The 27,013-nt window shown below is 56.9% G+C and overlaps 2 protein-coding genes across 2 annotated transcripts in view; one reads left to right on the top strand and one right to left on the bottom strand.

Annotated features, from left to right (window-relative positions):
* The window catches only part of MEGF8 (multiple EGF like domains 8), a 41,075-nt gene extending 22,538 nt beyond the window's left edge, over positions 1-18,537 (top strand). Inside the window, 19 exon segments of the mRNA XM_029238296.1 lie at positions 372-619; positions 710-820; positions 979-1,097; positions 1,471-1,678; positions 2,209-2,389; positions 2,947-3,110; positions 3,870-4,014; positions 5,220-5,451; positions 6,621-6,744; positions 6,886-7,099; positions 7,254-7,468; positions 12,160-12,367; positions 12,561-12,720; positions 13,147-13,339; positions 13,822-13,992; positions 14,155-14,285; positions 14,785-14,917; positions 17,108-18,282; positions 18,284-18,537. Of these exon segments, the coding sequence (XP_029094129.1) occupies positions 372-619; positions 710-820; positions 979-1,097; positions 1,471-1,678; positions 2,209-2,389; positions 2,947-3,110; positions 3,870-4,014; positions 5,220-5,451; positions 6,621-6,744; positions 6,886-7,099; positions 7,254-7,468; positions 12,160-12,367; positions 12,561-12,720; positions 13,147-13,339; positions 13,822-13,992; positions 14,155-14,285; positions 14,785-14,917; positions 17,108-18,282; positions 18,284-18,362 (4,211 nt within the window). The 3' untranslated portion in view covers positions 18,363-18,537.
* A 5,737-nt stretch (positions 18,538-24,274) lies between these two features.
* Positions 24,275-25,258, bottom strand: CNFN (cornifelin). Its single transcript, XM_029238282.1, has 3 exons — positions 25,151-25,258; positions 24,557-24,693; positions 24,275-24,460 (listed from the first exon to the last, which is right to left on the bottom strand). Exons 1-3 carry the CDS (start codon positions 25,254-25,256, stop codon positions 24,371-24,373), a joined length of 333 nt encoding a protein of 110 aa, XP_029094115.1. The 5' UTR covers positions 25,257-25,258; the 3' UTR covers positions 24,275-24,370.
* Positions 25,259-27,013: the final 1,755 nt, after the last annotated feature.

The raw sequence follows: 27,013 nt of genomic DNA, 5'->3' as shown, positions 1-27,013 counted from the left end.
TTTTTTTAAATAAATTTATTTTTATTTTTATTTATTTTTGTCTGCGTTGGGTCTTTGTTGCTGCACGCGGGCTTTCCCTAGTTGCGGTGAGCGGGGGCTATTCTTCGTTGCGGTGCGCAGGCTTCTTACTGCGGTGGCTTCTCTTGTTGCGGAGCCCGGGCTCTAGGCGCGTGGGCTTCAGTAGTTGTGGCGCATGGGCTTGTTTGCTCCACGGCATGTGGGACCTTCCCGGACCAGGGCTCGAACCCGTGTTCCTTGCATTGGCAGGTGGATCCTTAACCACTGTGCCACCGGGGAAGCCCACCCCCCCCCCTTTTTTAAATATCACTTCACTGAGGCCTTGTGACAAGCCTCTGGACTCTCTCCAACAGGGCTGCTGGTGCTGCACTGGGAGGCCAACGGCTCCTCGTCCTGGGGCTTCAATGCCTCCGTGGGCTCTGCACGCTGTGGGTCAGGGGGCCCCGGGAGTTGCCCTGTCCCCCAGGAGTGTGTGCCCCAGGACGGGGCCGCGGATGCTGGACTCTGCCGATGTCCCCAGGGCTGGGCAGGCCCACACTGCCGCATGGCTCTGTGTCCTGAGAACTGTAATGCCCACAACGGGGCAGGGACCTGTAACCAGGTACAGGTGAAAGAGGGCAAGCTGGGCGGGACAGGGAGCCGGGTGGGGGTAATCAGGGCTCCTCCCAAGCTTCCTTCTGCTGTTCCCCAGAGCCTGGGCGTGTGCATCTGTGCCGAGGGCTTCGGGGGCCCTGACTGTGCCACAAAGCTGGATGGTGGGCAGCTGGTCTGGGAGACCCTCATGGACAGCCGCCTCTCAGCCGTGAGTTGTGGATGCCCCTTGGCGGGGAGGTGCCATGCAGCCCGCCTCCTGGATTGTTCTCCCCATTCCACTCCCGAGACTACCCCCTAGACCATAGACCCAGCCTGCCACTCTGTAATGCCCTTACCTGAGCCCTCACGTCTGCACCCCACCCACAGGACACAGCTAGCCGCTTCCTGCACCGCCTGGGGCACACTATGGTGGAGGGACCTGAGGCCACCTTGTGGATGTTTGGGGGCCTGGGTCTGCCCCAGGGGCTGCTGGGAAACCTGTACAGGTGAGGACTGCCCTGGGGAGGTAGGATGCCTGAATGAGAAAAGGTTACCTCAGGGGACACTGAGACGTCTCTGACATAAGAGTCCCCTCGGGGGGGTGCAGGACAACGTCTACAGGTGAAGGATACCCCAAAGGATGCTGGGACACTTGTCGCAGGAGGCTGACCTCAGGGACTGGGACACTTATTTGGGTGGTGCTACCCCAGGGGATGGTAAGGTGATTGTCATAGGAGGGTCACCTTAGGGGTTTTGGGATACCTGCCAAGTGGGGGGGTGATCCCAGGGGTTGCTGGGATACCAGTGTGTAGGGGGGTCACCCAAGGGCATGCTGGTATGACTGTATAGTGAGGCTGCCTTTTTGCATCTTGGCCCCAGGTACTCAGTGAGCGAAAGGCGGTGGACACAGATGTTGGCAGGAGCTGAGGATGGGGGCCCAGGCCCCTCACCCCGCTCCTTCCATGCAGCTGCCTATGTGCCTGCTGGCCGTGGTGCCATGTACCTGTTGGGGGGGCTCACGGCTGGGGGCGTCGCCCGGGATTTCTGGGTCCTCAACCTCACCACCCTGCAGTGGCGGCAGGAGAAGGTGAGCATCTCTCCCCTCCCCTAGTCCCCACAACCAGGCTCTAGCAAAGGTGACCAGAGCAGCTCCTGCCAGCTTTGCCCCCAGAGGAAGAGGATTCCTCCCAGGGCTTCAGCACAAGCCCCAGAATTGAATTTCATTGGCCATTGTGGGTCACATTTCATTCCTGAGTCAATCCCTAGCCAAGGGGACGTGAGGCTCTGGTCTCCAGGCTGGGGCACAGCCCGCTGTGGAGCCGGTACAGTCAGCCCCATGCAGCCAGAGAGCAGAGGAGCAAGGGCTTCGCAAAGGGTCCCCAGGCTACTCCTACCTGAAGAAGTGACACTGAGCAGGCAGAGACAGTAAGAGGTCTGCTGCTCACCTGCCAGGACCACGGCTGGCGGGGAGGCCTGGGGTCTGACCCGCCCCAGGCAGCTCACAACCTCCTTAGTGGTTCAAGGGGAGTTCGGGGAGCTCTGAGCCTTGCTTCTACCCACAAGATGACCCCTGACCTCTGCCCCCCACCCCCGTGACCTCCACCCTTCATCCCCAAGGCCCCGCAGACCGTGGAGCTGCCAGCAGTTGCTGGCCACACCCTTACTGCCCGCCGAGGCCTGTCTCTGCTCCTGGTGGGTGGCTACTCCCCTGAAAATGGCTTCAACCAGCAGTTGCTTGAATACCAGCTGGCAACCGGCACCTGGGTGTCCGGAGCCCAGAGCGGGGCGCCTCCCACAGGTGGGCCTGGGGACAGGGCGTGGCGGGGAGGGGGCGCTACGCTTCTGACTCCCAGCCATCCTCTCTGTCCACCCCTGTAGGCTGTGGTCACTGCCCCCCCCACCTGTTGTCTGCCTGTCTACCCCCATCACCCACCCACATTCTCAGGATGCTGCCTTTTGAGAAGTTCAGTTTATATACCCTTCCCAGACTTCATGAGAAGCTGCCTCCCTCCTGCCCGGTAGCAGTGGGTCACTGTTTCCCTCTTCTAGGTCCTAGATCAGTGCCCCTCAGGTATTTTCCTTTCTCTGTCTCTCCTTCTGCATTCTTTAATCACCATCCGCAAGGTCGTTCTGGTCACCCTGTCTCCCTCTCTTCTCTTTCCCAGAGTCTCTTTAATGGTTGTCCTTTAGAACCGAAGGGAGAAGGAGCGGTTGAGAAAGGTTTCCAGGTCTCTGGCATCAGGGCCTGGTAGGGTGGTGTTGTGGTCATGAGAGGGGGAGCCCAGGAAGATGGGGAGCGTTCCTGATCACCAGCCCTTCCCCCAGCCTCTGTGCTCACTAATCCTCCACCCCCAGGTCTATATGGTCATTCCGCTGTGTATCACGAGGCCACTGACTCCCTCTACGTGTTTGGGGGCTTCCGCTTCCACGTGGAGCTGGCGGCTCCATCCCCTGAGCTCTACTCCCTGCACTGTCCTGACCGCACCTGGAGCCTGCTGGCCCCTTCTCAGGGGGCAAAGGTCAGGAAAAAAGGTCCAGACAGATGAGTGTAGGGGGTAGGAGGGAGGGCCCCCCCCCCTTTCCCAGTGCCCCAGGGACTGGCTCAACCTTGGATTCCTACTCTGCCTCCTTTCCGGTACCCCAAGTCTCCCCTTCTTCTCTCTGTGACTTGGAGGTAAGAATCCTAGACCAGGAGGTCAGAGGCCTGGGTTCTGCCCCAGCTCTGCCACACTCTGGGCGTGGCTGTGACAGGTCCCTCCCCTTCCTGGCCTCTCCAGCTGTGAAAAGGGACACTGAGGCTCCTTGTGCTTCTGCCTTCAAGGCCAAAGGAGACAGTGGGAGAGCAGGAAACCCCGGGTATGCTGTTTAGAGACAATTGCATTTGCCATCCACAAACATATTCCCAAGCCCTTCTTGGGGCTGGACCGCAAGGGAGATGGAAGTAAGAGCCCCAGCAGGATACGCGCCGGTGCAGCTGGCGAGGTCACCCAAGAAATGTGGGGCTCATCTCAAGCATCTGAGGCTGGGTTCCTGAGGAACAGCATGGGGTTTGGGGGTTCTGGGAGTTCAGGGAAAGGAGATGGCTGTGGAGACAGCTCTGAGGAATGAGGGAGGCTTCCCGGAGGAAGGAGGTGAGATTTGAGGAAGGTTAGGATTGGGTGGGCTGGTAGGGGCTGGGGCGTGGGGAGGTTTGGAGTGGCGGGTGGGCTGAGAGGGAGCACGAAGAGCGGGCGACCGTGGGCTCTGACAGCCCGTCCTGCCGTGTGTCTCCCCATCAGCCCCGCCCCCGACTTTTCCACGCCTCAGCCTTGCTAGGGGACACCATGGTGGTCCTCGGGGGGCGCTCGGACCCTGACGAGTTCAGCAGCGATGTTCTGCTCTACCAGGTCAACTGCAACACCTGGCTCCTGCCTGACCTCATCCGTAAGTCCGCCACTCTCCCTGGGAGGCCCCGGGACAACCAGGGGGAGCGCTGGCCCTGTCCTGCGACTCTCACTCATTAGGGGTCATTTGGGCCCCTTCAGGCCCACAAGCAAAGCTCCTGTCCTCTCCACGTTATCTAAGCACCCACGGAGACACCCTCCTTTTTTTGTCTTAGAAAAGTTTTAAATTCTGTTTATGAAGTAATGATGGTCATTGTAGATAATTTGTAAAATAGGAAGGAAAAAATCCCTCATAATCCCATTCTCTAGAGGCAACGACTGTCATATGTGAGGGTGCTTCCTTCCAGTTCATAGGCTGGAAAGGGGTTGTATCTTGCCGTTTTATTTCATTTGACAGTCATTGTAAATGACTGACTGTGTGTGTGTGTCTCCGGGCCTGTCTCCTTTGCTTTTTGTTGCTTTCTCTGACCCTCTGTCTCTAACTCTCTTTCACTCTTAATCTATTTTTTCCACTGACTCTTTTTTTTTTTTTTTTGAGGATTTAAAAAAATGTAGGTGAAATTCACATAACACAATTAGTCATCATAAAACGAACAATTTAGCGACATTTAGTACCTTCACAGTGTGGTTCAGCCACCACCTTAGTCTTGTTCCACAACATTTTTTTTTTTTTTGGCCACGCTACGTGGCATGTAGGACCTTAGTTCCCCGACCAGGGATTGAACCCGCGCCCCCTGCATTGGAAGCGCAGAGTCTTAACAGCGAAGTCCCCGGGTTCCTCAACATTTGTCTCTTTTTTTTTTTTTTGGCGGTACATGGGCCTCTCACCGCTGTGGCCTCTCCCGCTGCGGAGCACAGGCTCCCGACGTGCAGGCTCAGCGGCCGTGGCTCACGGGCCCAGCCGCTCTGCGGCATGTGGGATCCTCCCAGACCGGGGCACGAACCCGCGTCCCCTGCATCGGCAGGCGGACTCCCAACCACTGCACCACCAGGGAAGCCCATGTCTCTGTTCTTATTCCACTCTTTTCCTTTTTTCTGTTTATGTGTCTCTCTCCCTCTCTTTCGTCTTGCTGTGTCTGATGCTCTTGTCTTATTTGGCCTTATCTGTCTTCTCTCTGTCTTTCGTTGTCTGTCTCTGCTCTCCTTAGACTGTCTCTCCTCTCAGCAGCCCTCTCTGACTGGTACCTTTGTGTGAATCTCTTCCTCGAGTCTCCTGCTCTCTCTGAACTTTCTGTCTTTCCCCAGGCCCAGCCTCTGTGGGACCACCAATGGAGGAGTCTGTGGCCCACGCTGTGGCAGCGGTAGGGGGTCGCCTGTATATCTCAGGAGGCTTTGGGGGAGTGGCCCTGGGCCGCCTGCTGGCCCTGACCCTGCCCCCTGACCCCTGCCACCTGCTACCCTCGCCCGAAGCTTGTAACCAGTCTGGGGCCTGTACCTGGTGCCATGGGGCCTGCCTGTCCGGGGACCAGGCCCATAGGTAACCATGGAGACTGACAGCACTTGGGTGGGTGGGTGGGTGGTACTGGTGCCCTCCGAAGTGGGTTCTGTGCCAGGCCAGGCTTGTGGGGGAGGCCTCAGCAGGGTGTGTGTGGTCTGGTTAGGAGACCAACTCACATGGGAAAATGGGCAGCTTATCACAGGCAGGGGCAGGCTCAGGGACCTCACCGAGTGGGGAGCCCTGTTTGTGGGCTGGGGTTAGCTGAGTCTGAACTGGGCCCTAAATGACCAGTCAAGTTTAGACCATGAGGGTTCAGAAGCGGGGCTGTATCTGGTGTATTTTAGAAACCATCTGAGCTGGGGAAGAATGAGATTGGAAAGGTGGGTGGGTCAGCTCAGAAAGGGCTTCCGGTGCCTGGCTGAACTGCGCTCCGTCCAGCTCCAAGACTCCTTGTCTGGAGTTTGGGAATCCAAACATACCAGGAGGCTGAAGGCGCTGTCCTAGGTTTAGCACAAACTAACTTGACTGCGCAGTTATCCTATACTGGTGTGAGGCTACTAACGTGGTATGAGGGTACTAACGGGCTTTATTTTGTCCCATTAAATGTGTCACCATGTTTACTACAGAATATTAAAGGGTTTGATTTTTAGGGTGCTCCCCCAGGCTCTGCTAGGGGTATTATGTAACAGCGGGTACACCCACTGCTTTTCTGAAACCTGGAAAGTTCTGAAACAGGTGTGCCTTCAAGGATTTTGAGTGAGGGATTATGGCCCTCCACTGTCGGTGATGGGGAGCCACAGAAGGTTTAAGCAGGAGAGGGCAGGGGCAGGCTTGTGAAGGAGGGGGTGGTGAGGGGAGGCTGCAGGTGGAGGCCTGGAAGGGGGAGGCTTGAACTGGGCGGGGGCTGCAGGGGTGGAGGAGGAGGAGATGGTCAGAGAAGAATTCAGGAGGCAGAGGCCTCGGTGGCTGGAGGGCCAAGAGGCCATGGGATGTCGTCCAGTGTCTCTGGCCTGGGTGATAGGTGGACGTGGGACCATCACCAAGTGAGTTGGGGAGGAGCAGGTTTGGGAGGCCTGTGCTGAGAGCACTTGGGGATGCATATGTGGGACCTGCAGGACGGTGTCCACGAGGCACCAGGAAGAGGCGAGGGTGAGGAGGAAGGGTGGGGCTTGGCTGAATGTGATGAGCCAGACCTCATGTCTCCCCAGGCTGGGCTGTGGTGGTCCCCCCTGCTCTCCAATGCCCCACTCCCCTGAGGAATGTCGACGTCTGCGGACCTGCAGTGAGTGCCTGGCCCGCCATCCCCGGACCCTGCAGCCTGGAGATGGAGAGGTGAATGATGGGGGTGGGGGTGGGAAGGGGGCGTGGCTCAGGCACCACTGAGCTCTTCAGCTGGGATTGGGTGGCAAGACCTGAGGCTGGAGGGATGCTGGGGGCCCTGACAACCCCGCTGAGCCCGTATCCCCCCGCCAGGCATCTGCCCCCCGCTGTAAGTGGTGTACCAACTGCCCTGAGGGTGCCTGCATCGGGCGCAATGGGTCCTGCACCTCGGAGAATGACTGTCGCATCAACCAGCGAGAGGTCTTCTGGGCTGGGAACTGCTCGGAGGCCGTGTGTGGGGCGGCCGACTGCAAGCAGTGCACAAGGGAGGGCAAGTGCATGTGGACACGGCAGTTCAAGAGGACTGGTGAGCGCTGAGGCTTGCTCCCCGAGAGGAGAGTTTGGGGGCCTGGATTCCTGCTCCAAGGATGCAAGGGGCTCAGGGGCCTGGTTTGAGGGAGGAGGGGGGGGGGGGGCGGGGGGCCCGGACCTGCTTCTAATCCGTGTGCCCCCAACCCCAGGGGAGACCCGCCGCATCCTCTCGGTGCAGCCCACCTATGACTGGACGTGCTTCAGCCACTCTCTGCTGAACGTGTCCCCGATGCCGGTGGAATCATCGCCCCCCCTGCCCTGCCCCACGCCCTGTCACCTCCTGCCCAACTGCACCTCCTGCCTGGATTCCAAGGGTGCAGACGGGGGCTGGCAGCACTGTATCTGGAGCAGCAGCCTCCAACAGGTACTGACTGCCCCCAGCGGGGTGTGCTGTGGCCCTCCTCCCTGCTGCACACTGACCTTTCCCCAACCCCGCCGCCGCTGTCCCACGTCCGCCTCCATTTCCTTAGGGCTGGTCCCACCGTCACACTTTCTCTTTCTTCCCACTTTCTCTTCTCTCGCCCCTTCCAACATCTCTTTCTTCCCTCTTTGCCTCGTTCTTGTTGTTGGGTTTTTTTTTGGTTTTTTTTTTTTGGCTACGTCGCACACGGCTTGGGGGATCTTAGTTCCCTGATCAGAGATCAAACCCGCGCCCCCAGTGGAAGCGTGGAGTCTTAACCACTGGACCACCAGGGAAGTCCCTCTCCTTGCCTTGTGAGTCTCCCCGTCATGTCCCAGCACCCCCTTCCTGACTCCTCAGCCCTGGTGTCTCTCCAACTCTCAATTAAGCTCTCCTCGCCCCATCCTTCCCATGACTCAATACCATCTCCCTTCTCCCTCCCACACCTTTCCACTTTCCTCCTCCATCTCTTTCTCTCTCTACTTTTAGAAGTTTTGGTTGTAAGATACAGAAACCCACTCGAGCTGATGTTATTATAAGGAACCGGGGGTATTTGATGTTGTCTGAAGGTAGGAAGTACTGTTGCTTCATCCTTCTTGGGCCGCCTGGTCTCTGATCTCAGCTGTTTTCTGCACGTCTCCATCCTCTGGTTTCTCTTGGCTTGATCATCAACACACACCACCTCAACTGGCAGACCTTGACCCTCAGTCTGTGTGACTTCCTTTTTTTAAAAAAAATATTTCTTTATTTATTTACTTGGCTGCGTTGGGTCTTAGTTGCGGCCTGCGGGCTCTTTGTTGCGGCGTGCAGGCTTCTCTGTAGTTGTGGCACACGGGCTCAGTAATTGCGGCACGCAGGCTTAGTTGCCCCACGGCATGTGGGATCTTAATTCCCCGACCAGGGGTCGAACCCGAGTCCCCTGCATTGGAAGGCGGATGCTTAACCACTGGACCACCAGGGGAGTCGCTATGTGACTTTCTAATTCCAGAGACCACAGTCATCTCTGTGTTCTTCTGTTAGTTCACATTCTCAGGGAAGACTTCAGCTCAGCTCACGAGTCAGATGTCCAGCCGTGGTCCAGTGAGGTGTGGCCAGGGAAGGGAAGGAGCACTGCTTCTGACACAGCCATTCAGACCCACCCCTCATCTATGGCTGTGGTCTAGAGAGATGATTCTTGAACATGGGCATGGTATGGGGAGGTACAGTCTACCCCTTGGCTGCCCAGTGCGTGCTGTCTCATAAGGTCCATTCCAAAGACGCCTCTGGGGGGAATTCCCTGGTGGTCCAGTGGTTAGGACTCCGCACTTTCACGGCCGAGGGCCCGGCTTCAATTCCTGGTCAGGGAACTAAGATCCCACAAGCCGTGCGGTACGGCTGAAAAACAAAACAAAACAAAAAAACCAAAGATGCCTCTGCCTGGCATGATTTAGCTGTCCCAGTGGCAGACACAGGCAGTCAGCCCCAGCCCCACCCCAGCAGGAGATAAGAAAGCTTCAGCTACTGCTGTCATATCCAGAAACAGTGTCACTGGGCCAGAGTTGTGAGTCTGTCTACTCCTCATTCATCTTTTTTTTTTGATTATTTTTTTTTTTTTGTGGTACGCGGGCCTCTCACTGTTGTGGCCTCTCCCGCTGCGGAGCACAGGCTCCGGACGCGCAGGCTCAGCGGCCATGGCTCACGGGCCCAGCCACTCCGCGGCCTGTGGGATCTTCCCAGACCGGGGCACGAACCCGTGTCCCCTGCATCGGCAGGCGGACTCTCAACCACTGCGCCACCAGGGAAGCCCTACTCCTCGTTCATCTTTATTGTGCAAGATTGTGCAAGACCCAACTGAGGTGTGATTACTCACCACCTCACAACCCAAGAGCCTACACGAGTCTTTGGTAAAATAGGAGTGCCGTCAACAGACCCTGTCTGGGGTGTTTTCCAACACCAACAACCAATTCTCCAGTTCTCTGGACGCCAACTATGTGTTCAACAATTCAGTTAATTTCTGACACTATCCACCTGAAATCAGAGTCAGATCCCACAGGTTAAAGTGTTCAGTTCCACAAGACTGCTCCCCCTTCAGATGGCAGTCACAAATCCAGGCTAACTGGCTGCACATTGGGGGTTCCCACCATCCCCTCTGCAGGGTTGATAATGTGCTAGAATGGCTCACAGAGCTCAGAGAAACATTTACTTACTCACACTGGTTTATTATAAAGGATACAGCTCAGGAAGAGCCAAATAGAAGAGGTGAATCGGCAAGGCATGCAGTTTCCATGCCTTCACTGGACATGCCGCCCTCCCAGAGGATGCACTCATCAACCTGGAAGCTCTCTGGATCGCATTGTTGTTGTTGTTTTTTTTTTTTTTTGGCCGTGCCGCGCGGCTTACGGGATCTTAGTCCCCCATAAGGGCAGGGATTGAACCCCAGCCCACAGCAGTGAAAGCACAGAGTCCTAACCACCGGACTGCCAGGGAAGTCCCCTGAATCTCATGGTTCAAGTGTTTTTATAGAGCTCAATCTCTCCCCTGACCCCCGGTGGGTGAGTGGGGCTCTAATCACTTGGTTTTTCGGCTGACTCCCCTAAATCACCCCGTAAGCATAAACTCAGGTGTAAAAGGGGTCCCTTATGAACAGCAAAAGACATCCCCACCGCTCAGGAACCCCTATGTGTTTTAGTAGCTCAGTACCAGGAACCGGGGACAAAGGCCAGATACATTTTTGTGTCATACCACACCGTCCCATAGGAAGGTCGTCCAAGTTAGATGGGAGAATGTATGTAGAGCGTGGAGCCCGGCCTGCTATTCAGTAAAAACTCAGTAACATCCCCACGTTCCACCCACTGGGAGGATTCCCAGTCTCCGCTGTCTGGGTCACACCAAGAGGGTCAGTGCAGCGGCTGGGAGTGGGGGGTGCTCCCCGTGGGGCTCTCAGCGTGGCTGCAAGGGCAGAGGTCCCCTGCGGTGGCACCTCTAACAAGCAGAGGCCTCTCGTCCTCAAGCCTGGGGTCCTTCCGGTGATACACGTCCTCCCTAAATATCATTGAGATTTCCATTATTTGTTTTTATTGGGATCCCAGGGACTGGAAGGCAACACCAGAGAGGCTGCAGGCAGCTCAGGAGGTGTGAGGCGGGAGGGAGTGGTGGGGCGGCTGAATGGAGAGCGTGGAGCTGATGCTACATGGGAATGTCAGAGGGCTGCTGCCAGATCTTCTGATTTCTGGGAAAGTCAGTTAAAACTGTTGGCTCAGGTGTTTTAAAAACACAGATCAATCATAACAGGTGCGCAGACCAGACCTGCCGTGATTTCGCTCAAGGGCAGCCTTATTTTAACAGTCAGGCATTGTTCTTCTAAATGCCTTTGGCCTCAGAGCCTGGGGCAGACAACAAGGTGCTCCCTTCCCTGGCTGGCTGGCTGGCTGGCTGGCTTCTTCCCTCCTTCCCTTTGTCCTTTTACCAAATTCTTCATTGAGCAGCTTCCTTGTGCCAGGCACTTTGCTAGGCTGTGGGCATATGTCAGCAGATGAGCTAGGATCCTGCATCTCTTCCAGGAACACAGGAAATGCAGTTTATGGTATTGGGCAGCATCACATTTGGCCGCTACGGGGGGTCCCAGCAGAAAGTGCTGAGCAGACTGGAGCCTCGGGCGTCTCTTGGCCCCTGTCCAGATTGCCCCTCTGTTTGTCAAGGGGTGCACTACATTCAGATCTGGAAGCCTAACCTGGAGGAGAATTTGGCTTTGGCAGTTCAGCCAGGCTCGGCTCATCACCGGCGTAACCCATAGGGACTCAGAGCTCCGGCCACAGCTATCAGGGTTTTCTATTTCAGGACTGCATGGTTGCTTTGTTTCTTCCTAAGTGCTTCCAGACAGCCAGCCTAGACTAATCTCTTTCCTCTTATACTTTACCTAAGGCCCAAGCCGTAAATAAAATGCTCTCATCCACTGAGGTAAGTTTCCAGGAGTGTGAACCTCGTTGAGCACCGTGTCTGGGTCCCAGGACACGATAAGTGATGGTGTGTGAGCTGCTGAGTCCTGACCACGGACTCCTCAACTTCCCAGCCAAGGGCGGGCGGATCCTGTTGCCCCAGCAGCTGGGTCCATGTTCTAAGAGGCCGTGGCTGGCAACCCCCCTCCTGATGCTTGTTTCTTTTTCCACCTGGGATCATTGCCGTTCTTTGATTGTAAGGAACAGCTGCATGCCAAGCCAGGTGGGTAAAGGGGCTCGTTATACCAGCACGGTGGTGCCTCTTGTAACCCAGGTGGAAAGCGCAGCCAGGCCCTACCAGGGACTGGAGGTGGAGCCTGGAAAGCTGCCTGTCTCCCTGTCTTTGGGGTGTGTGACTCTCATCTCTGCTTCCTTCTGTCTCTGCTCTTTTCTTGCCTCTCTCTGTTCTCTTCATTTGCTGTCATTTGTTCATCCAAACGGCCCAGCCAGCCCTAGTCTACACCATCTAGTTTCAAGGATGTCCCTAGCCTGACTTCTGGTCTGAACTTCTAGTTACAAATGCCGAGGAGGGAGAATGTGATGACCCCAGCTGATGTCCATTTTGGTCCACCCGGTTGTGGCCAGCAGGGGTGAGATCTCTGAGAAGAGGGTGCAATCCAGGAAGATACCCAGGAGGTGTTTGTTTGATCTTCTTTCTCTGCCATTTCCCCTCCCCTGTAGTGTCTGAGCCCCTCCTACCTGCCCCTGCGATGTATGGCTGGAGGCTGCGGGCGGCTGCTCCGAGGACCCGAGAGCTGCTCCCTGGGCTGTGCTCAGGCAACACAGTGCGCCCTGTGCCTGCGGCGGCCCCACTGTGGCTGGTGTGCCTGGGGGGGCCAGGATGGGGGTGGCCGCTGCCTGGAGGGTGGACTCAGCGGCCCCCGCGATGGTGAGACGGGTTTTCGGATGGGGTGAGCGGGGTTGGCTCCTGTCTGCGTTCTGACGTGGGGTTGGTTCAGAGGACGTGGAGGGCCGCTGGGGGCTCTCACAGGTGGCGCTCAGGGGAAGGAGGAGCAAGGGCCCGGGTGGCTAGGCGAGTGGTTCAGAGGCCTCCACAGTGAAGCCCTGTATCCTCGTGCCAGGGCTGACATGTGGGCGACCTGGGGCCTCCTGGGCCTTCCTGTCCTGCCCCCCTGAGGACGAGTGTGCAAACGGGCACCACGACTGCAATGAAACACAGAACTGCCATGACCGGCCCCACGGTTACGAGTGCAGCTGCAAGACGGGCTACACCATGGACAAGTGAGGCTACAGGCCAGACGCGGGGGCTTGGGTGGGGTTGAGGGGAGCAGGGCCAGGCAGACCGTGGGGTGGGAGAGTCCGTGGGGAGCGGTAGACGATGGGGCATGGATCAAAGTGGGACGCAAGAAAACATAGTCCAAGGTGTGGAGGAGGGTGTGAGGGCGGGGGCTAGGTCGTGGAGGGCAAGGTTGGTCAGCTAGTTTAACAGGATACCCTGGGAAGGGGGTCATCGCCCCTGGAGGAGGTGCTGGGCTGGACCCGGGGCAGGGGAGTGATGCAGCGGACTGGGGGGTGGACTAGTTGTGAAGAGGGTGGGCTGGCCGGTGGTGGCCTCAGAGGCGTGGTGAGGACCGTGCTGAGGGCTGGGTGTGCCTTTGGGAGGGAGCGGCCGGCTACCCTGCGCTGACTCCTGCCCCACCCCTGCAGTGTGACGGGGCTGTGCCGCCCTGTGTGCGCCCAGGGCTGTGTGAACGGCTCATGCGTGGAGCCCGACCACTGCCGCTGCCACTTCGGCTTTGTCGGCCACAACTGCTCCACGGAGTGTCGCTGCAACCGCCACAGCGAGTGCGCCGGTGTGGGGGCCCGCGACCACTGCCTGCTCTGCCACAATCACACCAAGGTGTCCGTCCGGGACCTCAGGCCCTCGCCCCGGGCCTCTGTGCCTTCAGCCTACACTCAGGCATCTTGAGCCTCCTTCCAAGCCCCAGTGAGCTAGGCACAGGGAGGAGGGGGCCTAGCCCTATCCCAAGGAAGTACGAGAGGACCCTGGGGACACCATCTGGGTCTGTACCACAGAGGGGCCGCCCTGGATAGCGGGACAGAATTACTACTGGACCAGGGAGGGGGATCCCGTGGAGGAGCATCTGGGATCCTGTGGGGAAGGGCTTTCTGAGCGCAACACTGGGGCTGAAGGGGAGTGAAACCCCATCACTGGAGGTGTGCAAGTGAAGGCAGAGGGCTCAATGGCAGATGGGCTGGGACTGCCCAAGCCAAATGCCTGAGCTGTTGCTGCCCTCCCCTGGTGCTCTCAGAACCTTCCCCCAACTCTCACACCCACTGTGACTCTTCACCCCCTCTGACCGCCCTGTCCCTGGTTTCCAGGGCAGCCACTGTGAGCAGTGCCTCCCCCTGTTCGTGGGTTCAGCCGTGGGGGGCGGGACCTGCCGGCCCTGCCACACCTTTTGTCGGGGCAACAGCCAGGTCTGCGTCTCCAGGAAGGAGCTTGAAATGGCCAGGAGGGAGCCGGAGAAGTACTCGCTGGATCCAGATGAGGTGAAAGAGGCTGGGGTCCTGAACTCCTGGGTCTGAAGGAGGAGGGGGCTGGGGGCTCCTAGTCTGAGGGAGGAGGAGGCTGCTGGGCTCTGGACTCCTGGCTCTGAGGGAGGAGGGGCTGGTCTGTGCATTTTTGTGATCACCCTGTCCTTCCTTGGCCAGATCGAAAACTGGGTGACAGAGGGTCCTAGTGAAGACGAGGCTGTGTGTGTGAACTGCCACAATAATAGCTATGGGGACAAATGTGAGAGCTGCCTCCATGGCTACTTCCTCCTCGACGGGAAGTGCACCAAGTAAGTGGAAGGGGGGCCAGGAACCCTTGCCCCGCTCAGTAGGAACAGCTCTGGGAGCCAGGCTCCTCTCCCCAGTCCTCTGCCCTCAGTCAGGAAAGGCTGAGATCCCCTGAGGCAGGGGTTGGGGGCAAAGAACTAGACTCAGGTGGGAGACCCTCTCCCTCAGGCCAGTGCTGAAACGCAGGTTACCGAGCAGCCCTGGTGGAGACTCTTGGGTAAAGAGAGAGAGAGGGCCCTGAGGGAGAGGCCTCAAGACAGCCTCCCCATTCCACCCCCTTCCTTCTGAATGGTCAGTAAGCCCTGGAGTTCGTCCATCCTGGGTTCTAATCCTGACTCTGCCACTTACCAACACTGTGGCCTTGGGGTAAACATCTTGACCTCTGTGAGCCTCAGTTTCCTCTTCTGGCCTCATGGGTTGGAGCTCACGTTTACAGCATCCAGCCTGGGCCCCTGTAGGTCGTGGGGGCTCTATAACCCCCGTCTTCTCCCCTCTCTTCAGATGTCAGTGTAATGGCCATGCAGACACATGTAACGAGCAGGACGGGACAGGCTGCCCGTGTCAGAACAACACAGAGACGGGCACGTGCCAGGGCAGCTCCCCCAGTGACCGCCGAGACTGCTACAAATACCAGGTGCGGCTGGAGAAGCAAGTTATGGGCCAAGCGCCCCATGCCCAGAAGAGATCAGGGCTGGGATGAGGTAGCCTGGCCCAGGCAGGACTGACAATGTGGTACCGATATCAGTGGTCATGGGGATCAAGGTCGACTTGATAGACTGTTCCTGAGCCCTAGTCAGTTTCAGGACCCGGGCGGTGTTGCTGGGATCCCAGAAATGAGCCTCTTGTGGGCGGTGGAGGTGAGGAGACGGACTCCAGTACTGATAGTCACAACTTAAAGATTGCAGATGCCAGAAAACTCATCTCGTAGTAGCTTAAGCAAAAAAGAAAATGTGTTGGCTCTTAGAACTGAGGTCTGGAGTCCACTTGAGGAATGGGCAGATCCGGGTGCTCACACAGTGCAGTCAGGAGCCCTTCTTTCCCTGGGTCTTCACTCTGCTCTCCTCTGGGTTGGCTTAATTCTCAGGCAAGTTTTTGCTCAAGTGGTGGCCCTCACCTGATCACTTGGGGCCAGTAGGGGATCTCATATTATTACTAATACCCATATGCAAATTCCCCTTGAGTCCATATCCCCTTTCTTCAGCTGGGGGGCTCCTGGAGCCCCTGTACTGACTGCCTGGTTGGTTACTGTGTTGCAGGCTCACCTCCCACAGAGGGGATATTCCATGTTCCTTCCTTGGAGTACAGCTCCTACCACCCCACCCACCTACTTTCTCTCTAGTTCCAGAAGGAAGAGAGAATCCCTTGCTCGCCTCAGTCTCCGTACCCATCTATTGGCAAAGATGCGACTGCGCCCAAAATGGCGACAGAGCTTCACAAGCCTTACCCCTAACATTTCCATCCAAGACCAGAATTTTTGCTTTCTTTCTTTTTTTTTTTTTTCAGCCTTGCCGTGCGGCATGCGTGATCTTAGTTCCCCAACCAGGGATCAAATCCGTGCCCCTTGCATTAGGAGCTCAGAGTCTTAACCACTGGACCGCCAGGGAAGTCCCCAGAATTTTTGCTTGCTTGATGCATAATCAAAAGGCCCATTGGTCTTTGTCAAAACAGACAGCTTCAGAGCTTAATTCAGACCTCCTCCTCCAGCAGCTCTGTTGGTAGCTCTTGAAACAGCAGTTTCTTTACCTTCTAATGATAGCAGTAGTGGTTAGTATGTAAGGAGTGCCTGCCATAGATACAGTGGAGACAGCACAGACACGGAAGGCTCATGAAGGCTGTGCTAGGGCCTCGGTGAGCTGTGGGCATAAGAGCAAAAGGAGGCTCAGAGACTTGTCCCAGGTCAGACAGCTGGCTGGGTTTGGAGCTTGGACTGACCCTGGTCAATCCCGGAGGTTGAGTGGTTTCCACTGGACTACAGGAATCAAAATAGCTGTTATCCAGCCAACTCATTCACTCAACACCTATTTACTGAGCACCTAATATATGCCAGGCACTGTGCAAAGCATTGGGACACAGTAGGGGACAAAACAGGCAAAATGTTCTGTCCTCAGGGAATTCATGGAGGAGTCTAGCAACCAACAAATGAATATGTCAGACATGTAGTGTGTTAGTGATGAGCAGTAAGGAGAGAAATTAAGCAGAAAGGAGGCCTAGGAAATGTTGGGAGTGGAAATGGTAGATACAGTGGCCAAGGAAGGCCTCAGTGAAAATGTGACACTTGAGTAAAGACATTCAAACATGGGGGGGTGGTGCGGGGCAGGCAGGAGAGCGATCCAAGCAGAGGCTCAACCAGTGCAAAGGCACTGAGGCAGGACCTACCCAATATAGTCCAGAAACAGCAAGGCTAGCAGGCAAGGCTGGCTGGGCCTGTGATTTCAGTAGTGTTTACTATCTGTGTACAGAGGAAGAATCTCCAGTTCAGCAAGGTTAAGTCACTATTCCAAGGCCACACAGCTAGTGAGGAGGTAGAGCCAGGATTCAACAGAGCTCTTCATTACTGTGCCTCAGAGTTCCAGAGGCCTTGCCACTAGGGTGCTGTGGTCACTGGGGTGACACCAGGAACAGCAGTGCTGGAGTGTAGGATGCTGTTAGTGTCCACACTGTGTCAGGGAAATCCAGGGGGGTCACAAGGAAGCTGCTGGGACACTGTGGAAACCCAGGGCAGGGGCTACTTACCAGTAGGTACAAAATGTCAGTCCTCCTTGGAGGGGGGCTGGACCCTGAGTTCAGCTCTGATGGCCGCTTCCACTCCCTCCCCTGCCCGCAGTGTGCCAAGTGCCGGGAGTCATTTCACGGGAGCCCGCTGGGTGGCCAGCAGTGCTACCGCCTCATCTCCGTGGAGCAGGAGTACTGCCTGGACCCCACGTCCCAGACCAACTGTTTCCACGAGCCGAAGCGCCGCGCTCTGGGCCCCGGCCGCACTGTCCTCTTTGGCGTGCAGCCCAAGTTCACCAATGTGGACATCCGCCTGACGCTGGATGTGACCTTTGGCGCCGTGGACCTCTACGTCTCCACCTCCTATGACACCTTTGTGGTCCGCGTGGCCCCCGACACTGGCGTCCACACTGTACACATCCAGCCGCCACCGCCTCCCCCAGCCCCCCCACCCCCTGCTGACGGTGGGCCCCGGGGGGCTGGGGATCTGGGGGGACCTGGGGCTGGAGGTGGGCCGACCACCCCAGCGGAGCCACGAGTGCGGGAGGTGTGGCCACGGGGCCTGATCACCTACGTGACGGTGACAGAGCCATCCGTGGTGCTGGTGGTCCGTGGCGTGCGGGACCGGCTGGTCATCACCTACCCGCACGAGCACCACACCCTCAAGTCCAGCCGTTTCTACCTGCTCCTGCTGGGCGTGGGAGACCCAAGTGGGCCCAGTGCTAATGGCTCGGCTGACTCGCAGGGCCTGCTCTTCTTCCGGCAGGACCAGGCCCACATCGACCTGTTTGTCTTCTTCTCCGTCTTCTTCTCCTGCTTCTTCCTCTTCCTTTCACTCTGCGTGCTGCTCTGGAAGGCCAAGCAGGCCCTGGATCAGCGGCAGGAGCAGCGCCGGCACCTGCAAGAAATGACCAAGATGGCCAGCCGCCCCTTCGCCAAGGTCACCGTCTGCTTCCCACCCGACCCTGCTGCCCCGGCCCCCGCCTGGAAGCCGGCCGGGCTCCCACCACCTGCCTTCCGCCGCTCTGAGCCCTTCTTGGCACCCTTGCTGCTGACGGGGGCTGGCGGGCCCTGGGGACCCGTGGGAGGGAGCTGCTGCCCACCAACCACCCCTGCCCCCACTGCTGGCCTGCGGGCCGGGCCTATCACCCTCGAGCCCACTGAAGATGGCATGGCCGGCGTGGCCACCCTGTTGCTCCAGCTGCCTGGCGGGCCCCACGCACCCAACGGCGCCTGCCTGGGGTCAGCCCTTGTCACTCTGCGGCACAGGCTGCATGAGTACTGTGGGGGGGGGCGGTGGGCACGGGGCTGGTGCAGGCCGGAAGGGGCTGCTGAGCCAGGACAACCTCACCAGCATGTCTCTCTGACCCGTGGTGGGAGCCTCAGCCACAGCAGTCGAGTCCCCTGAGGGGGCCGCCCTGGACTTGGGGCCCCTCCACCTGGGACACTGTGTCCTCAGAGACCTCTGGTTTCCTTCCTCTGGGCGGGGTGGGGTGGGGTGGGGGGGTCCCCAGACAGGCCTTCTTTGTTCTGCATTCAACAATTATTTATTGAATACTTACTATGTGCCAGGCACTGTTGAAGGCACTGGGCAGAGCGGGAACCAAGACAGCCAAGGTTCCCTGATCTCGTGGGATTTAGGTTCTAGTGAAGGGATCCCGTCGGCATGCGCGCACATGCGCACGCACACACAGATGAGTCAGGCCATTGCAAATGGGACGAGTGCCGTGAGGTAGCAACGGGACATGGCTGTGAGGAACCTTGGGGTAGTCAGTTGGTCCCTGTGCGAAGCTAGACTTTAAGAAGGAAACTGGCTGTGGGAAGAGCTGTGGGAAGCGGGATCCAGGCAGAGGGAACTGTTAGGACAAAGGCCCTGAGGCGGGAACCAGCTTCTGTTATTGGAAGGATCGGAAAGCTGGCCAGTGTGACCCAGACCACGTGTGAAGAGGAGATGAGGTCAGGGTCAGGCAGGGGCGGATCACCCAGGGCCTGTGGGCCACACATAGGGTTTGGGGTTTTATTCTCAGGGCATTGGGCAGCCATCAGACAGTTTTAGGAGGGAGAATGACAGGATCCGATGTATTTAAGAGGTCACTCAGCTCTGTGGAGAGTGGACTGGGGACGGTGAAAGGGAGGCAGCAGGGGGACAAGAGATGGGCCAGATCAGGGAAGTGGCCGTGAGAAGAGGAGTCGGGAACAGATGCAGGCTGTGGGTGGAAGGATGCGACGATGGTGTGGACGTCGGAGTGAGGGAGGGAAGGAGTCCAGGCTGACCCCAACTTTGTGGCCCAAACTGTGGGTGGAAGGTGGGTTTATAAAGACGGGGCAGACTGGAGCTGTGGGGGGAAACCAGGAGTCCAGCTTTAGACCTAAGATCCCCTTTAGAGACATCTCTTCGGGTAGGTCCAAGCAGGGAAACAGAGTCACCCGGAGTATTTCAGCAAAGGGAGCTGAGTGCGGGGATTGGCTGTACTGGTGAGGGACGCTGCCTAGAAGAGATGGGACAGTGAGGCAGCCCAGGGGCGAGCCAGAGCAGGATGCCGCTGCTGCCACCGCTAGGCTGGAGGGACGAGGCTCAGGTGGTGGTTCCTGACCCCAGGACCAGGGTCACTGTGCTCAGAGGGGCATAAGAAGACAAAGCCCCTGCCTGAGATGCCGCCCCAGGAAGGGCAGGGTTGGGTGGGGGACACCAGGGTTGGGAATAGAAATGGCAGGATTTTCAACATACAGCTCTCTTCCCAGACAATGCTGCCTTGAAGCAGCATCTGGCTTTTCCCCAGGGCCTACCCTCACCCCAGCCACCACCTTGCTGAGCCCTTCTGCCCCTTGAGGACCGCCTCTGCCCCCCATCCCCACCCCATCCTAACCATCTTGAACTTGGGACTCCTCCTTTCCCAAGACTCCATCCCTCAGCTGTTTTGTTGGACCTTGGAGAGCTGGGCCCCGTGTCTTCCTCTCCATCTGAGGCCATGTGTGCCCTCAGAGGCCGTCTGAAAGAGGGGGAGCGCTTAAAGCAACAAATAGTGTGGGGAAGATCCAGTGTCCAAGTGCTGTCTGTGTGCAGCAGAGGGGCCGTCTTGGCTTTCTGACCCAGCACCTGAGAGCAGGATAAATCAGATAAATGTCCTTATCTCAGTGCCCCCTCCAAGCCATGTGGCCTGAGCCTGGCTCTTCACTGTCTCTCCTGGCGGGGGTGGTGCCACTACAGAAGCTCTTGTTCCCCAGGAGGGATGAACTGAGGGGACATGAGGGCAGTGAGGCCTTTGACCCTTGCCCAGATCCCCGTCACAAGGAGACCCCTGCTTGTCTCAGGAAGGAAAACAGACTGCCTTGCTCCCAGCTTTGGGTTTTATTCTGGCCCCTGACGTAAGAGAATTCAGGCAGCGCAAAGACTGAGGTGAGGCCCTAGCACGGTGAGCTTTCTCTAATTCAAGTAGATTCTCACAGCCCAAACCAAAAGCATCATGGGAGCCTTTATCCGCCAGTCCCCCGGCCAAGCAAGAGCGCTTTTGCGAGGGAAGGTGGGAGTGGGAGATCTCCATCCCGTCGGAGGGCCTCGCTCAGCGTGGGAGTCTTGCTGGGAGTGTCCCACAGTGTACTTACAACGCAGCCCGAGGCACAGGCCGGCTGCTTCATCTGCTACTGAGCCAAGGACTTGACGATGTGTTGGATTTAGGGGGGCCTGTGAATATCATGGTATTTTCAGACTTTATGAGCAATTTAAGGAGTTTTCAGGGATTACTCTGCCCACACGTTCTGCCTTTATGAGCTGATAGTCGTACCTAACCTCCAAGACGTGACTGTGAGCTTACATTTTACTGAATACCAATGCTAGATGGCTCGCTATCATGCTCTTTCCAACAATCAAATCTATGAGGTAGGTACCATGTAATCCCCATCTTGCAGATGAGAAGACAGAAGTTCATAGACATTGTTTAGCTGTTGAGTGACAGCTGCCATTTGAACCCAGACCTGACTCTCACATCCATGTTCCTGACCACCAGGCTCTTCCACTTCCCAAGGGAGGACTGCTTTATTTAGCATAAGTTGACCTAGCTGTCTCAGCACAGAGTGGACCCTAGGAGTAGGTGTTCAAAATGGTCAGTGTCTGCTCAGGATAAGGCAGGATTTCCCAACTGGGGAGCCAACTAGCAGTGGGACACGCTGCCTCAGGGAGTCCTGAGGCCAGTGGGGTCATCCCGCATAACCAGAAAGGAGTTAAGATGGTTATTCAAGACTCCTCCGTGGGGCTTCCCTGGTGGCGCAGTGGTTAAGAACCCGCCTGCCAGTGCAGGAGACACGGGTTCGAGCCCTGGTTCGGGAGGATCCCACATGCTACGGAGCAACCAAGCCCATGCGCCACAACTACTGAGCATGTGCTCTAGAGCACACGGGCCACAACTACTGAAGCCCGTGCGTCTAGAGCCCGTGCTCCACAACAAGAGAAGCCACTGCAATGAGAAGCCCACGCACCACAACGGGGAATAGCCCACGCTCGCTGTAACTAGAGGAAGCCCGCATGCAGCAGCGAAGACCCAACACAGCCAAAAATAAATAAAAGTGCTGGCCCTCTGCCAGGTCCTGCTAAATGCTTAGGGGAAAGAAAAAAAAACCGACTCCTCCATGTTATGTTTGGACCCATTGGTAAGGTCTCTTATTAGCAGTCACCTTGTGACTTTGCCTTCCTGAGCAGCGCGTTTGCACTCTGACTGGACTTTTCCTCTGGGGCACAGAGCCATCTTCCCTTCAGCTCCTGTCACTGCTATGCAGATTGCCCCTGTGCCAGTGCCCCACAGCATGTGTTCCTCCTTTTCCACGTCAAACCCTCAGCAGTTGCGTCTCCCTGGTACCCACACACCCGAATGCAAGGGGCTTGTGGTGAAGTGAGAGAAAGCCTGGACACGGGATGCTAGGGACCTGGATTCTAGCCCATGTGTGGCCACTGATGGCCTAGGGACTTCAGGAGAAATTTTACCAAGGGCCTACAGCACTCCAGCGCTGTGCTGGGTGCTTGGAATGAGTCTTTTAATCTTCCCAACATCACAGCTGCGAGGTATGGGCTTGTTCCCCCATTCTGCAGATTCGGAAATTAAGTCCCTTGCCTAAAACTCAGGGCAGATTAGTAGACGAGTCCAGATTCTGACACAAGCCTGTCTGACTTTCCATTGCCCCCATGTATGACCTCTAAAATCTCTTCCCTTTTCTAAGCCAACGTCTCCCACCTGTGATCACACGTTGTCTCCGCCTCCACTGGGCTCCACGCTGTTCTGGACATATAGCCGTCAACAAGGTCCCTGCTCTCATGGAGCTGACAAGCCAGTGGGGAGCCAAATAATAAAAGATTCGGTATGTTGGAAAATGACTGGAAAAACAAGGCAGTGAAGGAGGGGGATGGGGAGGTAGGTACTTGCTCTTTAATGTAAGGTGGAAGTGGGGGGGGCTCACTTTTTAAAAAAATTTATTTTTGGCTGCGTTGGGTCTTCATCAGTGCGTGCAGGCTTTCTCTAGTTGCAGCGAGCTGGGGTTACTCTTCGTTACGGTGCAGGGGCTCCTCATTGCAGTGGCTTCTCTTGTTGCGGAGCCCTGGCTCTAGGAGCGTGGTTTTCAGTAGTTGTGGCTCGCGGGCTCTAGAGTGCAGGCTCAGTAGTTGTGGCGCACGGGCTTAGTTTCCCTGCAGCACGTGGGATCTTCCCGGACCAGGGATGGAACCCATGTCCCCTGCATTGGCAGGCGGATTCTTAACCATCTGCGCCGCCAGGGAAGTCCCGGGCCTCACTCTTAAGATGACATGTGAGCAGAAGTGAAAGAGTGAGCCATAGGGACATCTGAGGAAAGAGAATTCCGAGTTGAGGGAACAGCCAGTGCGAGGATCCTGACGTGGGAGCGTGCCTAACATCTTAGAGAAACAACCAAGAGACTCGTGGAGTAGAGAGAATAAAGAGGAGGTAAGGTCACAGAGGGAATAAGAGAGAGATTGTGTGGGTCCTTGAGCCACCGTGAGGACTCTGGCTTTTACTACGTGCAGGAGGAGCCAGCAGAGGGTTCTGAGCACAGGAGGCATGTGATCTATTTCAGATGTCCACAGGGCTTCTCCGTGGGGAAGAGACTAAAAGGGTGGAGTTAGGGCAGGAAGTCCAGTGAGGAGCCACTGCATTTGTTTAGGCCGAAGAGGAGGGTGGTTGGAACAAGGAGGCGCAGTAGAATGGGGAGAAGGGAGATTCTGGATCTGTTCTGAAAGTAGAACCAACAGAATTTGTTGACAGTTTGGATACTGGGTGAGGGAGAAAGTGGGCAACAGAAGGGATGGGGTTTGCTATTTCCTGAGATGAGGAAGACTGTGGGAAGAGCAGACTTGGGGCGGTGGGGAGTCAGGGGTCAGATCTTAGACACGTTAAACTTAAGATGCCTATTAGACATTCCAAGTGAAGAATGTCACTCGATGGTTGAATACACACACAGAGAGAAGAATAGCAAATAATACAAATAATATATTAATATTAGAATAGTTATAAATTATTACATAATAATAATATTAACAACAGTTTGTTAAATTGACTCTGGTCTTTCCATCTGTTCCATCTCTTGCTCTCACAGTAGCCATATGACATATTAGGGATTATCCTCAGAGGGAGAAACAGACTCAGGTTTATTAATTTACTAAGAGAACACGGCTGGTAAGTGGCAAGAGTCAAGATTGAATCCCAGGTCTGTCCAACTTTGAGACCCAAACATTTTCTAATCTGCTAGTTGCTTTTCAATAAAGGGGGTGGATTGAATTGTATGATCCTTGAGTATGCCTTTCAGCTCTAGAGAGTCTTAAACCTGACAGTTCTGTGCTTTGAAGACAGAGAGCCTCCGCATCTGTTAGGATTGTGTGCAGGCCAAGAGTCCACAGGTATTGAATGAGCAGGGGGGCTCTCCTAATTTTTTCTTTGAATGGTTGGTACCTGGACAGTCCTCAGACAGCCTTTCTGGTTTTGCTAATTTTCAGGCTCTGGGCAGAGCTTCAGGTAGGCAGCTAGGGAGTTGGTGGTTTTACTTTGTTGGTGAGGACTCCCTGGCTTAGTGAGGGAAGAGACTTGCCAATGTCGCACACAGCAGATCCGGGTCAAGCATCTGACTCGACTCTGGAACTCCTTCCACACCTAGGCATGTTCCCTGTGTCCCCGCCTCCCTCACCAAACAACCTCCTCCACCCAGATTCCTTCCCTGGGACAAAAAAGGATGTAGGCGGAGTTGGGTTTTAGGTTTTTTTTTTTTTTATTGTGGGTGCATTTCTGGTAGTGGGATAGGGCGGAGGGTCAGGACCTCCCAGGAGAAGGCAGAGGAGGGCAGGCATGACGGGTGGAAAAGGAGAAAGGTGAGGGGAACGTCTTTACTCTCGGATCTTCAGCTCCCGCGCCATCTGACAGAGGGCACAGGGCAAACAAAAGGTGAGGGCCGCCCAGTCTTTCGCGATAGAGCCCTGGAGGGTGGGAGAAAGAGGTTAGCAGTCCTAACTTGCATCCCAGGAGGCCCGTCCCCAGCCCTCGGCTCCTGCCGTCCCGGGCCCGGCGCGTACCTGGATGTGGTAGCGCTCACGCATGCCGGTGCGCAGGGAGTTCAGGCTTCCGGGCAGGCAGGGAGTGCCGCAGCACTCGCCGAAGTCGTCGGAGATGCGGCAGGCGAGGCACAGAGGGACGAAAGTGCCGCACAGACCTGCAGGGGAGGCGGGGCTCTAAGGGCGGGGCCCACCGGGTGCCACCGGCCGGCTCTGCCTCGGGGAGGGGCGAGGCGGGGTCCGCGGCGCGCGGTTGAGGGGCCCGGAGGCACCTGAGTGTTGGTGGAAGTGAGGGTCCCAGAGGTAATTAGGGGTCCGAAGAGTGGGGTTTCAAGATTGGGAAATAAGGTTTGAAGGGGGAACTGGGGAACCAAGGAAGACAAGTGAGGGTGCAAGGGGGACGTTGAGGGTCCCAGTGGAAGTTGGAAGGTGTGAGGCCGGGATCCTAGGGAGTGTCGGGCGTCCCAGGAAGGCATGAGGGTTAGAGACTGGGAATTCAGGGTCCAAGGAAGGAGACGGGGAGTGGGGTTAGTAGGGCGAGGAAGGGGCTGGGGGTGACCTTCGCTCCCTTCCCGCTCTTTCCCCGGGCCTGGAGAGGGGGCGGCGGGCACTCACAGATGGGCATGTCACTGCAGCAGTCCATGAGAGTGGTGTTCCAGTCACTGAGCTGGCACTGGTAGCTGCTGGCACCCTGGGGCTGGCTGGTCACTGGGTAGGACATGGCTGCGGAGGGGAGAGGCGGGGGTCAGCGGGCAGCTTCGCAGCACCTCCTGGGCCCTTGCACCTATGCAGCCCCTCCCTCTGCCGGGCAGTCCGGGCGAGGCCACCAGGCCGCCCACTGAGGGGACACCACTGTGCCTCCCCCGTTCTTTATGCCACATCTGGGCATCGACACCCCAGTCTGTCCCTGTTGTTGGTGCCTCCTGCACAACTGGTTCGGCTGGAGGTGGGGTGGGCGGGGAGCCTGCAAGTCTAGGGAAGGTTGGCGCCACATGTGGGCGGGGCGGAGACCTGCCACCGGTTCCTCCACGCCTGGGCCTGGGGACCTGGGTCCCTGCACGTCGGGGCATCTGGGGTGCAGGCAGGCGCCGTCTGTCTTCAAAGCCATGGTGCCCAGGGTAAGGAAGTGGCCATGTTCCGGGGACTGGAAGGTTTGGGGTTCCATCCAGCGATCCCACCTTTGCCTTTCACGTCGTGCATCTCAAATTGCATCTTGCTGGCCCTGAGGAGGTGGCCGTTGGGGACAGCAGACGTGGCAGTGGTGACAGCGTCAGAATCTGTCCAAGGGATGCTGGATACTGGGGGAGGTCAGGGCAAGGGGCAGGGGCACTGGGGGCTGGGTTCTCAGGGGTAAGGATGCTGGGGAGAAAGAGCCATATCAGCTTGCCAGCTAGGAGGGACGTGGGATAGGGTTGTATGGGGTTGGGGGCGAGAAACTCGCCCATCTCTGTACAGCTGCCCACAGACCCCAGAGGACCCTCCTCATACCAGAGGCAGAGCTGGAGAGAAAGACCAAAAGACAGAGACAGGCAGAGTCAGAGACAAGGGGAGAAAGAGATCAGAGGTAGGTGCCTATAGAGATGCCACCAGTAACACTCACACCTGCCCAGTACTGTTTTTCTGTAAGCCCATTTCACAGACAGTACACTGAGGCTCAGTGAGCTGAAGAGAAATGCCTCACATCTGATGGCCCAGCCAAGAGGGTTAGTAAAGGGGGTACTGGCCCCCAGAACTTCCAACTTCAACTCAGTGCCATCAGGTTGAGAAAGGGGGGTGGGTCACTGGGGGTATTGAGAAAGACAGGGATGTCCAGAGAGGTAAACAGTCAGAGACATGTAAGGGGGCAGAGAGACGTGAGTGGAGTTGGGTGGGGGGAGAAGAGAGCAGAGGCACCAACCTTTGAGTAGAAGGCTGCCGGCAGATGCTCCTACCTGCAGGACTGCTACAGCGATGATGGAGACAGAGGTGTGGGTGACACCTGGGAACTGAGTTGCTTATATCTGGGCTGGCCACGTGGCCCTGGGTGGGGCTCTGACAGAGATGCCCAGGGAGCCAAGCCGGTCTGGCTGACCCTCTTCCCCACATTGGGACTTCCCCTTCTTCCTTCTCCATCCCTCATTCCCCTCTCCCGCCTCCTGCCTGGCCTCAGAGGACCAAGGAAATCGTGGGGGAGGGGGTCCAAGGATGAGGAGCTGGGAGTAGAGATCTAAAGGGAAGTGGGCAGAGAGACCAAGAGAGGGAGAGAGAAGGCTGAGGGGAGGTGCAAGGGACACAGCTGTACAGACACCAAGAGAGGAAGAGACAAGAGAGATAGGGAGGGAATGGGAGACAGAGACAGAAGGAGAGGCCCAGAGGGGAGAGAGAGACAAGGAGATTCAGAGAGATGGAGAGAGATAAGATGAGAAGACATGGAGAGAGAGAGAAAGAGATGCCGAGACAGAGAGGCACAGAGATCTGGGGAGAAATAAAAAGAAAGGG

Source organism: Monodon monoceros, unplaced genomic scaffold (genome assembly GCF_005190385.1).
Source record: "Monodon monoceros isolate NGI ecotype Baffin Bay Population unplaced genomic scaffold, NGI_Narwhal_1 Super_Scaffold_10, whole genome shotgun sequence".
Lineage (NCBI taxonomy): Eukaryota > Metazoa > Chordata > Mammalia > Artiodactyla > Monodontidae > Monodon > Monodon monoceros.
This window is presented reverse-complemented; position numbering and strand designations above follow the sequence as displayed.